We start from the raw sequence: 13,521 nt of genomic DNA, 5'->3' as shown, positions 1-13,521 counted from the left end.
CAGTAAGTGCTTCTCCTATAGACTTCTATAACACCATAAATACAAGTATTTTTTGCAACCATAGCCATTGCCATCTGGTGGCCTTCAGGCAGAATGTAGGTTTTCAGGCACTTGGCACTGGCTTCACTCTTTTGACAGAGAAGCTAGGTGTGCTTATTTAAAACCCAACTGAGCCAACTGAGGGGCAGCCAGTCAGAAGGAAGCAAGTTTTTAGAGAGGGGGCCTTGAGGACCAGTTTAAGAAAAACATGCTTTGTTGTTTGCCTGTTTATTTTTTTATTTTTTTGGTGAATCTCACGACGCTATTCTAGTACAGAGCTAGAAATGAGAATATGAAGTCCTTTTTAAAAGTAATTTTAATTTGGCTACCTTGGTCATCAATGGTAATCTCCCATGGAGATCTTTTATACCATTCAGTAACACTGTTTAATCAAGGTTATGTCCGAACTTTGCAGTTATTTGATTGTCAATGACACTGTTGTACAGACCACTGTGCTGTTATGTATTGGTTAGAATTATAATTTCTTTTTTTTGAAGTTGTATTTAACTAAAAGAAGCCAGAGACACTAACAGAAATTCAAAATGGATAATAAATGAAACTAGCCAGCAGATTTAAATCTCAGCAGCTATTGTGTCCTTCAACAACAGTTTGAAATATGATGCTTTTGATAGCCAACACTGGAATTTGGTCTTTTCAAAACTACTACTACTACAAGACACACAGACACTTTCTACTGCCGTTATAATTTCAAAAACTCACGCCTGTCCTCTTCAACTTTAATATATCCTCAACACTAAACCACTAAAAAAAACATGAAACACACAAAAAAATTGTATAATAAAAATAAGTAAATTAATTAAATTAATTAAATTTACAGATCCTAGTGCAGTTTCAATAAATATACTACATACGACTGATTAAATAAAATTTGGCGAGTCTTGATTTTAATGGATAAGCAGCATTTGGTCTTATAGCAGGCCATTAATTATCATCAGTCGGCTTAAATCCTTTGGGCTGCTCTTTCACTGAATCCATCAGGATTAGAAAATGTTCACTTTACTTTTCAAAGACAAACTTTAACATACGTGCACAGGAGTTTTACAGGCATGGACAGGCATCTTTCACTTACCTTGAGTTACAGCTGTACTGTTGTACATTCTATAGATACTAATATGGGGTTATATGAATCTGAAAACATTACAATTTGTACACATGTTGAAACATTTCGGTTCATACTTTTAGACAAAAAAGAAACACCACCACACATCATCAACCCAAGCAATCTTTGGTACTGATGTTGACGACTCAGGTGCCATTCTTCATACATCGCCCATTCCAAATGTTTTGTATATATATATATATATATATATATATTACAGTAAGCAGCACAAGAATCCTAAATTAAAATCTACTTCCTCTGAGGCATCTGTTTGGGTTTTGCATTTGTTTCAACATGGCCAATTAATTCTTGATGTAATTGATCTTTTTTTTTCCATGAAATCCATTAATTTTTACCCGGAGGCCACACAAAACAGAAGTACCAAACACAAATGCTATTTTCAACTGCTGTTGCCAATTTAAATTGGAGACAATGCTGTTAATCAAACTGTGGGCAACAGTACACCTAAAAGCAGAGAGCAATAGGGTTCAGCTCCACCCAGTTCCATTAAATGTTGGGGGGAAAGGCAGCTGTTTATATCATGGTGGTATTTCAAAAGCATCTAAATTGCATTTATTTGGTGACATGATAGCTTTGCAATGCTGTTTAGTTGATGAAGCTGAAGACACCCCTTTTTTGTAGACAGGCCTCATAAATCAAATGTTGCCATGCCTGCTTTTTCCCTAACAACAGTACACCTAAAAGCATAGAGCAATAGGGTTCAGCTCCACCCAGTTCCATTAAAATGTTCATATTTTAATGCTTTGCTTCTAAACTTGACAATAAGTATATATATATGTAAACTTCTGTTCCTTCCACCGCTGTTTCTATCTTTTTCATGGTCTTCCCTCCAGTCTCTCATGTTCCTCTTTCATAACTGTCTTCAGTGGAAGTTTTCTGCCACTGTGTGAGACACATCTGCATTGCAGTACCAAGGGGAAAGCGATGGCTGGAGTAGAAGAAATGTACATATGAATAGCTTTAGACCAAGGTGTAAAGAGGAAAAAAGAGAGAATAAGGAAGCGTGATCTGTCATTTACAAAAATAATGGATGCATGAGTGAAAGGAAAATATCACTTCAAACATCATTTAGTATCCCAGTTTACTTTTTTCTCTTCTTTTTTTTTCTTTGACACAAAAACATGCCCATTTAAACAGCCAAAATCTAATACAAACACAACCATTTGCATCTCAAAGTGCTGTCATAGGGAAATCACAGACGGGGTCATCCACCCCCACCTCCCTGTGAGCCTCTGTGCCTCCCTATTATTAATGGCATCATCATTTTTCCTCTACTCACTCTATTTCCCTTCTGATAGTGGGGCCTGCTTCATCGTGTTCTGCCATGTTTCTGTAATTGCTCCAGCAGCCTGCCTTATGCTGAGCATATAGTTTTTGTGTGTGTGTATGTGTGTGCATGTGTGTGTGTGTCTATCCAGTGGGTGTGTGTCTGTCTTTAAGTGTGTACATATGCATGAGTGTGTGTTGCTCTGTCCCCCCACCAGGGCTGGCTGTGAGTTTGTGGGGCAGAACCAAGCCGCGGGCGAGCTCCACACAGAGTGAAATGACAGCCTCCAGGCCACCATTGGTTGATGACCGTGAAAACACTTGCGGTTAACGTAAAGTGAGCGACCGGCTGTCACAGCGAGACACTGCGCTTATGTGCAGCCCTGACAACAGCACAACAAGCTTCTCTACAACTAGACTCTGCAGTGCTGTAACAAACAACAAAGAGACAGCCCTACAATTTGTAACAGCAACCGACTTCGACACCTGACGTACATAGAAAGTGGGAGAATCACTACCATTTGTCACAGTCTTTGTTTATCTTTACTTAAATTCTGTTGGTCAGGAGAAAAAGCTGAGGGTGGTTGTTCAAACGAAGTCAGGGAGGATAGAGTGCAGGGGAGAATTCCTGGACTGTCACAGATGCCAGCCAAGGTCACATAAAGTGAGGAGTAAGTGCTTGGAGAGCTACAGGGGCAGAGGCCAGCTCTGTGGAGGAGGTGTGAAGGAGTGAGTGACCAAGCATGAACATCGCCTCTACCCATCATTAAATGAAGCCACTTAAAGGAAAAATGCTCTGCTCAAAAAGGTCAATACACAACACTTTTGCAAAGCTCTGATGGTTTTATTTAGGCATCCAGAGAAGAGGGTTTTTTTTTTCTTCGATGGAGACGAAAATGTTTTTAATATGTGTCTGAAGACACTACTCAGAACCCTGCCTTTTTACTCAGAAGCTGAGTTGCTTAATCTATCACATTCCCACCATAAAATGGGTTCCTATAGCTAAACTGAGAAGCAAGAAATGATATGCCAACAACGTGTAGTAAGGAGGGATGATTATAGAGCTGCTTTTATCATCAATTTTAACCTCTCTGTGGTTAAATCAGACTTCTTTTACCCCATGCCCTCTTGCATTTCTTTCGTGCCTCGTCTCATTTTCACTGAACATGGACATGTGCGCACACACACAAACACAGTTTATTATGCAGTAACATTACCAGATCCCCTTAGGCAGCTGTGCATCTCTGTATGACTGATGAGGGTAATTTCTCCCAAACAACAGAATGATCACTTTGGTGGTGAGCGCTACAGACCCTCCCTCCTCCCTCTGTCTTCCCTCTCTCCCATCTTTTTTTTTTTTTTTTAGGTTACAAAAAAGGCAAGAAAGATATTTGCTACCGTGCCTCCTGCATTGTCTGGAATGGTTACAAAGATAAACAGCTCTACCACCTTGTGGGATTTTTTTAAGTCAATAATCTAATTCCATGGATACAATCAAACTATTGATACTTCAGTGACGATTCATATCCATGTAATAGAAGATACTTTGAAGTTGGATTGGGGGGTGTGGTGGTGGTAGTGGAGGTGGTGGTGAGGGGGTGGGGGTTGGGTGTTCCTTATTTTTTCCTTGATTACCATAGGGATCTAATATAATACACATGCCATTGTGAATTAGCCTCACCATAAAGCCTGTGTGAGTCGCAGTGAGTTTATACTGCCTGTGTACTACTGTGCACCATGGAATACACTGAGCTGAAAGTAGTTAGGACTTGTCTGGCTCTCTCTCTGCCTCATAGGTTCAGCCTCAGTGGGCTGTCTTCACCTATTTTTTCATCTGTCAGTCACACACGAAAACAAATCCACCTGTCGACCGGTAGACTGGGCTGAACAGGGCTATACTACAGATGTCTGGGCTTGACTTAGTGGAAGCGAGCAGGCCAGCGCCCTCCACTGGTGATAAAAAGCCCATTAAGATGCTTATTTCCTCACCTGTCGGGTCCATCACCTCACCTCGACATATAGTAGAGAGTAATGAAGACAGTTATCATTAATACAGCACTCTGAAGATAAAAGTCATGCTTCTATGCATTTTGCGATCTTTGTGTCCTTGATTGCAAGGATTATCCAGGGTTGCGACAATATAACAATCCATGCGTTAAGAGACGGGCATTCTTACCGCACGACCTGATTGCCTCGGCAATGAAGCCATTAATGGTGCATTATGTAAATAGTAATGGTCACAAACATCTAATAGGATAAAGGCTAAGTACAGTGCAATTTAATGCTGCTGACTTTCAGTAGCTCTTTGAAGGATGTTTTCAATTATAACAGAGCTAATTTAATTCATTGTTTCGAAGCTGAAAATGCATTTTTAAAGGTTGACTGAGTCTCTATTTCAGAACTCAGGTTTAATCAGTCATGTACATTGAACACTGGAACGTCCTCTAAAGAGATTGACAAAGTTGCCGGGGATCTGCATTCTAGGTTTTAAAGGGACACAGTAGCCGTCTCCCGTCTCTTTTTCCTCAGATGGCAGGCTTCAGTTGTGGAGGGGAGGGTGTTCGTCTAAAAGATGAAAAGACCTGTGCCTTTAAGAGGGCTGTCTCCCCTTTCCCTCATGCTCCCCCTCAGCCACACAGACACTCCTCCTGTGAGCATTTGTGAGGCAGCTTCTGTCCCTTATGTCTCTTTGTGGGGAACAGAACACACTTCCCAGAGCATCACTGAAGACAAGACAGAACTCTAGGGACGACACCCCAGTTGCAGACATCTGTGTAACCCTGGCCTCATCTACAGTGGATGTCAAAATGAGAACACGGAGAGGAGACACAGACCTACTCAAGCTGGAGTAAAACATCCAGAGGTCCAAAACAGGACGTGGAACTTAAGAGATGGACATCCCCAGATGTCAATTTTGAGTTGAACGTGACACGACCAGCACATCAAAATCAACAGCGCTGGATTGGATCGCTAAAGAAAAGGTGGAGTCCTAATTTGAGCTTTCAGGTTCTCTTTAGAAAAGTTTTGCTGAAGAATCAACAGAGAACTCTATTTGATTTTTTACTGCTATTCAAGAAGAAAATAACCCACCGTATAAAATACTTACAAATTAAAGAAAGTGGATAACTTAGCTTTATATATTGATTTTTTATTCATCTTCAGAGCACTTTCCAAACAGTCTGTGGTATGAAATTTAGATGCTCTTTAAAGAACATCTTTAAAGGTCCCAGCACTGCTCTTAATTTACCAGCAACACATTTATCTTGTTTCTGCAGCTCTGTCTTGGAGAGCATTAAATAATTTTTTGATAGCGCTCTTGAGGAGGAGGTAATATGAAGTCTTGAAACTTTACAGCTGTTCACTGGAGAGAGAAAGAGAAGTGCCACATGCATAAGAAAATTATGTTAAGCTGTGGGAAAAGTGTGTGCCTGGACTAACATTACGGTGGATCACTGAGGACTGCACAAATGTTTACGGCGTGTGGAGTGGTCAGTGGCCAGAACCAGTACCTGAGCAGAGATGGCATGAAGCCCCACCCAGGACTGGAGTTGAACAGACCAATCCAAATGGAGAATGGGGTAACTTCAAGCATGTGCCCTGTTTATCAAAGCCAAGCCTATAACAATGCTGGACAGCCAGGTGGGGTTAATAATGTTTCTAGGCCAGTGAAACCAGAACCACTCCCAGTCCCTCCTCCTGCACTCAAATTAGGGCAAGAAGGATTCAAAAAAGTGTGCCGAACTGAGGAGGACAGTCCCTGTCCCTTCCCAGGGCTATCTTCTGGGGTGTTGGAGATGCGCGTTAAGGAAGGAAGCAAGATTCGCAATTTAATGGGATTTGCCATGGCACGGATGCAAGGAGAGAAGGGAGTAAGTGGGGTAAATTCAAGTGGTGGTGGGCTCAGACAAGTGGTTTTTACCGGGTCAGGTCGTGCCGTCACAAAGACCATCACCTGTGCCGAGATCATGAAACGAAAAGTGGGCTGTTTGCACCAGCTGACCAAACTCCGGTATAAGGTTGTAAAAGAAGTGTGGGAGAGTACTGAAGGAGGGACATCCGAGATGACAGTGCACAGGACTGTGCCCTCCATCAGCATCCTTCTTTCCAAAGATCCTCTGGATCCCCAGGAACCAGGCTACCAGCCTCCAGAGACTCTCAGTGCATTGTGGGAAGAAAGAGAGGGTACCGAACCTGCGACAGCATCCAAGAGATCCCTTGGACCTTTGCAATACACCAGTTTCCCTGACTGTAAGAGAGTGTGTTTAGGGGAAGGAGCCTCAGTCCTTCCTCCTCACTGACTGGCCCAACTGGTGTCACAGTGGAGAGGATTGAATCAGAGGCGTTCATTTGGCACTGCACTCCACTCAAGCACAATGCTGAGACAATCAGAACATCCACTCAGACAGAACAGTGCTTTCTCAGAAGAACTGACTACCAATTCCATCCTCCAGAGGTCAGTTTGACTGGGACCTAACAGGCTGCCTCTGGACATAAAGCATTTACAGGACGTCTTTTGTGGTACGTCCAACATGGTCTCTCACATCCAGAAAACTTTGATGATGTGTGCTACCATACTAATATATGACATCTAGAAAAAAATATTACATCCTATTTCACACTAACAAAAGCCATGAATTTCATAGGTTCTAGGTTACTGCTTTCAGTAAACTATTAACAACCTGTGGATAAAATCATTTGTTTGCCTTATGCTACAGTCATCTCGGCAACCATTTTCCCCATGACTTTAAATTTAACCTTTCGGAATATAAAACGTAGATCCGAGTAGACACACACACGTACACAAACGCACATGTGCACACACACACACACACACACACAACCAAAGCCACTGGTGACATGACAAATGCACAGCATACACATTTTATTTGTCTGAGTATTAAATCTCATGAAAACAAAATTAAATAAATGCTTTTTTTCAGTGGGATTTTTCATTTGTATTTCATCTTTCTTACTCAAACATCATTGAATTTGCAAAGCTGCGATTGAACAGAAAATCACAGTGCGCTGTTCTTTTGATAAGAATAACAGCAGTGAAATTTGTCTGTAGAAAAAGCTGATTTAATGACAAAGCTGTTGATAAGGCGCAGTCCTAAACCAACCCAGCCTGACAGAAATGCCTAGGGCAGAAATACAGGCACAGATTATCATTAAGATAGCAATATAACATCACACAACACAGTGGAGAAAAGGATTAAAACTAGGTTTGACAGAGCTTCACACTACACTGTTCCTGCAAAATATTAAATCAAACCAACTAGCTGCTCTCCTTCCTGTTTCAGCCTATAGGCCTAGCCACCCACTATATCAATTGTAGTCTAGCTCTTCGGGTATATTCTTACATTTCATAAGCGAAATAATATGCTATAAAATATGGTATAAAAGGAGCTAAGCTTTCAAAGTAACGCTATGCACTTGGAGTTGACAGACAGCAAATAAAATGGCTGTATACTTTTTCCATTTTTTAAATGCATTGCCTCCCTGCATTTTCACGCCATTTAGATACCATTTTAGTTGCAAAAGCAGTACCTCTAAGTAATTGCAAAAGCTTAACTGGATGCTGCAGCACGCTTTTGGTGCTTGGATCAAAATTCTACCCTCTGCAGACTCCACAGCAGTAGGAAAAAACAACAACTGAGGGCATATGTAATGAATTTTATGGATTAAAAATTTCTTTAAAAGTTGTTCTGAGCAACACAAACAAAATAAACCTTCCGGTGAATTAATCAATCCAAATACTTAAGACCTTTTCCATTTAATCACCCATATGTTCCACGCATAATAACTTAGATAAGTGGAACCTTGTCTTAATGCCGATCTTAATGAAAATCTGCAAATGCAAATGTCGACCCCCTAAAGTAGATTAATCAAAGTGACTCCTAATTGGAGGGGGGCATTGTTAGCGGATTTTAGGAGGAGAAAAAAAGGTATAGTCAGGTCTACGGCATTTGCTTTCGAACTCACTGGACAAAGAAAGAAAAATGCTAGTATTTCATATAGCAGTCATACAGCACTTTAACAGTCTATGACGGACATAGTGATTAACCTCCCTCTCGATCCCATTAAATGAATCAGAGCACAGCAGAGCACCCAAGGTTGAATACAAAATGCTGTGACTGCAATACAGGACATATGTAGCAAACTGTGTGTCCTCAAGACTGCAGGAAGGTTATCATTCCAGGTCATTGTTATCACAGAGTTAACAGCTTTCATCCAAGAGCCTATGGGACAGTCAGTCTACGATCCAGGTTGAACAGATAATGCCACTATAAGTACATTTCAAATCGACCCGCATCTGTTATTAAGCACTAAGAATTCTGGGCCAAGTGTGAAATGCAGTGGGGGTAATTAGGGATAATGGCAAAGCGTACCTGACTGAGAGAACAGATAAAACATCCTGACAAAAGCATCATCCCAGCGCTAAATCCAATGAGGCTGGCATGAAATAGTATGGTGAAGGAGTCAACAAAGTGCATTACAGGAATGTGGACAAGGTTATTCACAAGCTGAGAGTCTGTTTTGCCAGTAATGTTTAGCTGGTGGTTTTCAAGCATGCAGTCAAGGTGAATTTGGAGGAAATACAGGCCTAGGCTTAAATTCTGTTCGTTTAGTTAATGCGCCACACACACACAAATCATACACGGATGCACACGCACCGCATACATATATATTGTTACGTATATATATTGCATTCTCGTTTTTTCTGAAGGTCAGAATGTTCTTCTGTGAACAATTCATTAAATACTCACTACATACTTCAATCATAAATGACAAAGGAAAGCATTACTTTAAGGCTGATTACAGTTTTCTGTTATGGTGGACACAACAGTAACCTCCTTCTTGCCAAAGCCAATGACTACATGCACTGAATGTGAATAAATTCATTTTGAAGTTAACATAATGAAAGTGTTGGCACTCCATTTTTTTCCCCTTCTCTGCCGCTGCAGCAGATGAGAGTGAGGTCTCTGGGATGGCGTGGGAGTTCGCTATCTCCCAGCCTCCAGATGGCTCCGTCTTCTCTTATCTAGAAGAATGGGTGCTGCCTCAATTTTTCAACTCGCCTTATCTGGGAATCCTTTAAATTGAATATTTACTGGGCCTATGTTTTCTGCTTGTGTTAGCCCTCTGAAGTCGACATTCCTCTTGCTTGTTGAGACAGGCCAAAAGGTTTTTCTCACTCATACACTCTCTTTGTCTGCCTTGTCAAGTAATGGGCCAGTGATTGATTATGTGATTGCTAGGAAAGAATGGAAGGTTAAGCAGTTAAGCAGAGAGCGCTGGAGACATATTAATGAATGGCCAAAGAGGGAATATGTTGAACAATAGAGAAACATACATTACCCAAAAATGACATCAGGCACCTCAACTATATGTCAGGGCTAAAGCAGATTAAATTAATCATTTTCCAGACAGTCTATTGTTTTCTGCACAGTGTACACTAGAGGTTAAGAGAACACTTAAGCAGTCATTGAAAACATCTTATTGCCAATTGACTGGCTGTGGTCTATCTGCATAAACAAGCTGTGCCACAGCTACTCCCTGGTAAGTGTCTGGAAATGTCTTTTCAAAACCATTTTGTGAAATGCCTCCATGTTGGATTAATCAGTGCAGCTGAGGATGTAATTGCTGTGCTGAAGTCAAAGCTGTAAGAGCAGATAATGAACACTGACTACAGGGCTGCCAGAATCCAGGGCAAAAGAAATGAGAAGTTTGAAGACCAAGACGTCTTCAACATTTTTTCAAAAGCTGCGACTGAAGATGAAGGCTTGGTGTATTTAAATGTATTTAAACTGATTTTTTTTTTTTTTAAATACACGACAACTAAAACAATCACTCAGAGTTTGCTTTTAGACTTTGTTACAGGAAAATTTGACAAAGTCTAAGATTTTAAGTTTGAAAATCTGGGAAAATTGAGGATTTTCTGGAGCTCTTTTTGCTGTATTCCATAACTAACATGCAGCTGTAAGTGATATACATTACACTGGTATTCAAATAATTTTCCTATATGAGAGATATGAAATATCTAGACAGAAATATGAAAAAAAAATAATCAACTAATGGCTGCTGCCCTCTAGTGGAGAAGTAAGTTTCAAGTCAACCGCAGAAACACAACTTGCTCAAGAGCACTATTATTGATGTATCTGACAGACATAACTGGCCCAGTGCACTAGATGATTTCCACAACAAAGCTAAATGGCCACAGAATACAACACCATTATCTGACGAGCTTATTATCTATAATACAGTTTTAAGAATATAACAAAGCATTTACAACAAGCAAATGGGAGCTCTGGGCTATGCTATTTTTTGGATCATTTAATGGCAATCTCAAGGCTGGTATGTTAAAGTCTTGCCTTTTCTCAGAGACAACAACATTTCACCCTTTTATCCTCATTTCCTCCTCTATGCGATAATGAGAGGACTCAATTAGATTAAAGAATTTGAATAAATGAGGTTTCATGGTAACACATTATGCCCCGTATCTTTTCTGAAAGGCCTTGATGAGGAACAAAGAGGCTAGGCTCAGGGACCGATATCTGTGAATTACAGGGGGGAAAAAAACAAACAACATTAGCTTTGTACTTTTCCAGTAATGCTCAGAAGAAGATAGAAGAAGGAAATAAACCCTAATGGTAAGCTGGAAACAGTAAAACCCTTTAAATTTTTCCAGGCTTCACCTTTTGATCTCAACTGTGCACATGTGCAATCTGTTGAAGATGCAGGACTGCAGTTAATATTGCGAATGAACTGCTCAAAAATACTGCCTATGTGTAGAGATGAAAACATACAATTCGTAATTCTTAGCACTGTCTGGCTGTGAAACTAAATCCTGATTTCCTGTGTGAGAAAAGAAGTACTAAAATGAAATCATGGTGGTTTTCTTAAAAGACCAAAAAAGAAAAAGAAAAGACCAGGATAATGCGGGCACAAAATAAAGTGAAAATGTAGTATAATTAGACTGCTACTGTGTCTTTTTCAACATCTTTTTTTTTTAAATTCACAGAGGAACAATGAAATTCAACACAAATCCTTAGATGGCTTTTTTCCTCTGTGTTTGGCTGAAAATATTTTGGTTGTTGGAATCGCTGTTTGACACCAATTTAACTTGCACTGCCATTGATTTCTAATATCACAACATGACATGATATTACAGTGACTGCACAGCTTACTGAGTACATAATACGTTGCATTTCACACAATTTTAGTTAGTATTTGTTTTGTATGTTTCTGTTTTATTTCGTTTGTTTTTTCTTTGGAATTAATGGAAACTGCTCTTATCACCCCTCAACTCATCATGGCAGATGGCTGTTATTCCAAGAGAATGGTTCAGGGAGGGGCAGCCTAAGGTTTCTTCTTTCCTACCTTTGTAAAGTCTTTCTCATAGGAAATAATTTGATTATTGACATTAATGAATTTTCTCCACATTACAGTAGGGCCTTTACCTTACTGTATAAAACACTATGAAGCAACTGTTGTTGTAATTTGGATCTATATAAATAAACATAAATTGAATTAAAGTGAACCACAACCCAGAAAAAACATTTAACATGTCTGCTATAAAACTCAAGTCTAACCAGTCAAATGAATAATGCAGGAATAAAACAAATGCCTCAATAATGATTTTCAATACATTGCTACATAAATTAAAAGAGTGATCTCCTTGTTACATGACTTTCAGAAGCTTTTTTTTTTTTTAAAGATTGCATTTGACACACAGAATTGCCTTTCAGAAATGTGAGAAATCAATAGCGAAAGAGGGTTCACAACATATATTTGTGGTGATCAGAGATATATAAATATAAAAATGACACATAACTGTCATTTTGTCACTATACTTCATTTTTTCCCTCAAGATCAAAATGTTTTTCCGTGACTCCATCTCCACAGAAGATGAGTATAATTATTCAGAAAATCTATTTTCTAACCTAAATGTAGCCCAACCCTTGCACTCATGCTTTCAATGTCATAAACTAAAACACATGTAGGAATCCGGCATGCTAATTAAAAGGATTTGGCTTAAGCTCCATCATCAAACTGTGAACACACACTGTATGGTTTTAACAGGATTTCATCAGTTATTTTGCCAATCACATTCCACAGCAAGGTTGACAATATGACTAAATGATTTGGTTATTTGAATTCAAACAGTGTCAGCTGGGGGTCCACTCTGCGCAGTGGGAGGATTGGTAGAGTAATATCAACACGGTTGTGATTACTCCATTGCAGCAGTGGGGTGCTCCAATCAGAGCAGAATCACTCTACTCATTACAGACTACAAGGCCAAATATCAGTGGGTGGACCACAAAATCAGGCTTTGCATGTTCCCACTGAAATTAATTGAAATTCATTTGTGGTGCCCTGATGCTCCCCATCAACACCAGACTAATTCACATTTGCACAATTCAACTCAGGTTCATTAAGTGCAAGCACATTCCAAGTAAAAAAGCATTACAAAGCAGGGCTTGTAATCTGAACTTCACCTTTTATGGTGAGGTTCAGATTGTATGGTAACTGTACATTATGCAGTGTTTTTTAGCATAAATAGATAAACTTACAAAATATAATAACAATAATAATAATAATAATTATTAATTTTTATTTGTATTTTTTAAATCATAATTTGTATATAAATTGGTAAACAGCTCATAGTTTTAAAAAGTGATGTCTTGCACACATGCCTAAAGCATCAAGACAAAGACTCCTAAGCACAAATTGAGCTTTCATGTTTACAGATGAAAACATACCATGTAGACAGAACTGGGCACAATTTTTTGATGGTCCCCAGCCAGCTGGTTTTGATGATCAGGCTGTTTTTACTTTTTCTTTCTTCAATAATCAGACATTTAATACAGAAAAGTGTAAGTACATGTATGTAGAACAGTTTCAAAAGGAGACATTGTACCTTACAGAAAATGAAATGTAGCCAAAACAGCTTCATTAAAATTTTCACTAAATGTAGAAAAAGCAGCCAGTGTTTTTTCATGTTTCAGTGATATTATAATGGAAATTTTCACACACACACGCACACACACACACACGCACACGCACGCACGCAC

General features: G+C 39.5%; 1 protein-coding gene across 1 annotated transcript; it reads left to right on the top strand.

The window, feature by feature from the left end:
- Nucleotides 1–4,900: 4,900 nt before the first annotated feature.
- On the top strand, nt 4,901–11,491 carry LOC102310173 (ribonuclease P protein subunit p25-like). The gene has a single exon (XM_005912934.3). The coding sequence runs from the start codon at nt 5,914–5,916 to the stop codon at nt 6,742–6,744; it is 831 nt and encodes a 276-aa protein (XP_005912996.1). The 5' UTR covers nt 4,901–5,913; the 3' UTR covers nt 6,745–11,491.
- Nucleotides 11,492–13,521: the final 2,030 nt, after the last annotated feature.

Source organism: Haplochromis burtoni, unplaced genomic scaffold (genome assembly GCF_018398535.1).
Source record: "Haplochromis burtoni strain Fernald_Lab_line unplaced genomic scaffold, NCSU_Asbu1 Contig_2, whole genome shotgun sequence".
Lineage (NCBI taxonomy): Eukaryota > Metazoa > Chordata > Actinopteri > Cichliformes > Cichlidae > Haplochromis > Haplochromis burtoni.
This window is presented reverse-complemented; position numbering and strand designations above follow the sequence as displayed.

Coding starts and splice junctions, on each gene's coding strand:
- LOC102310173 (XM_005912934.3), top strand. CDS start 5,914: ATGTTTACGGCGTGTGGAGTGGTCAGTGGCCAGAACCAGTACCTGAGC.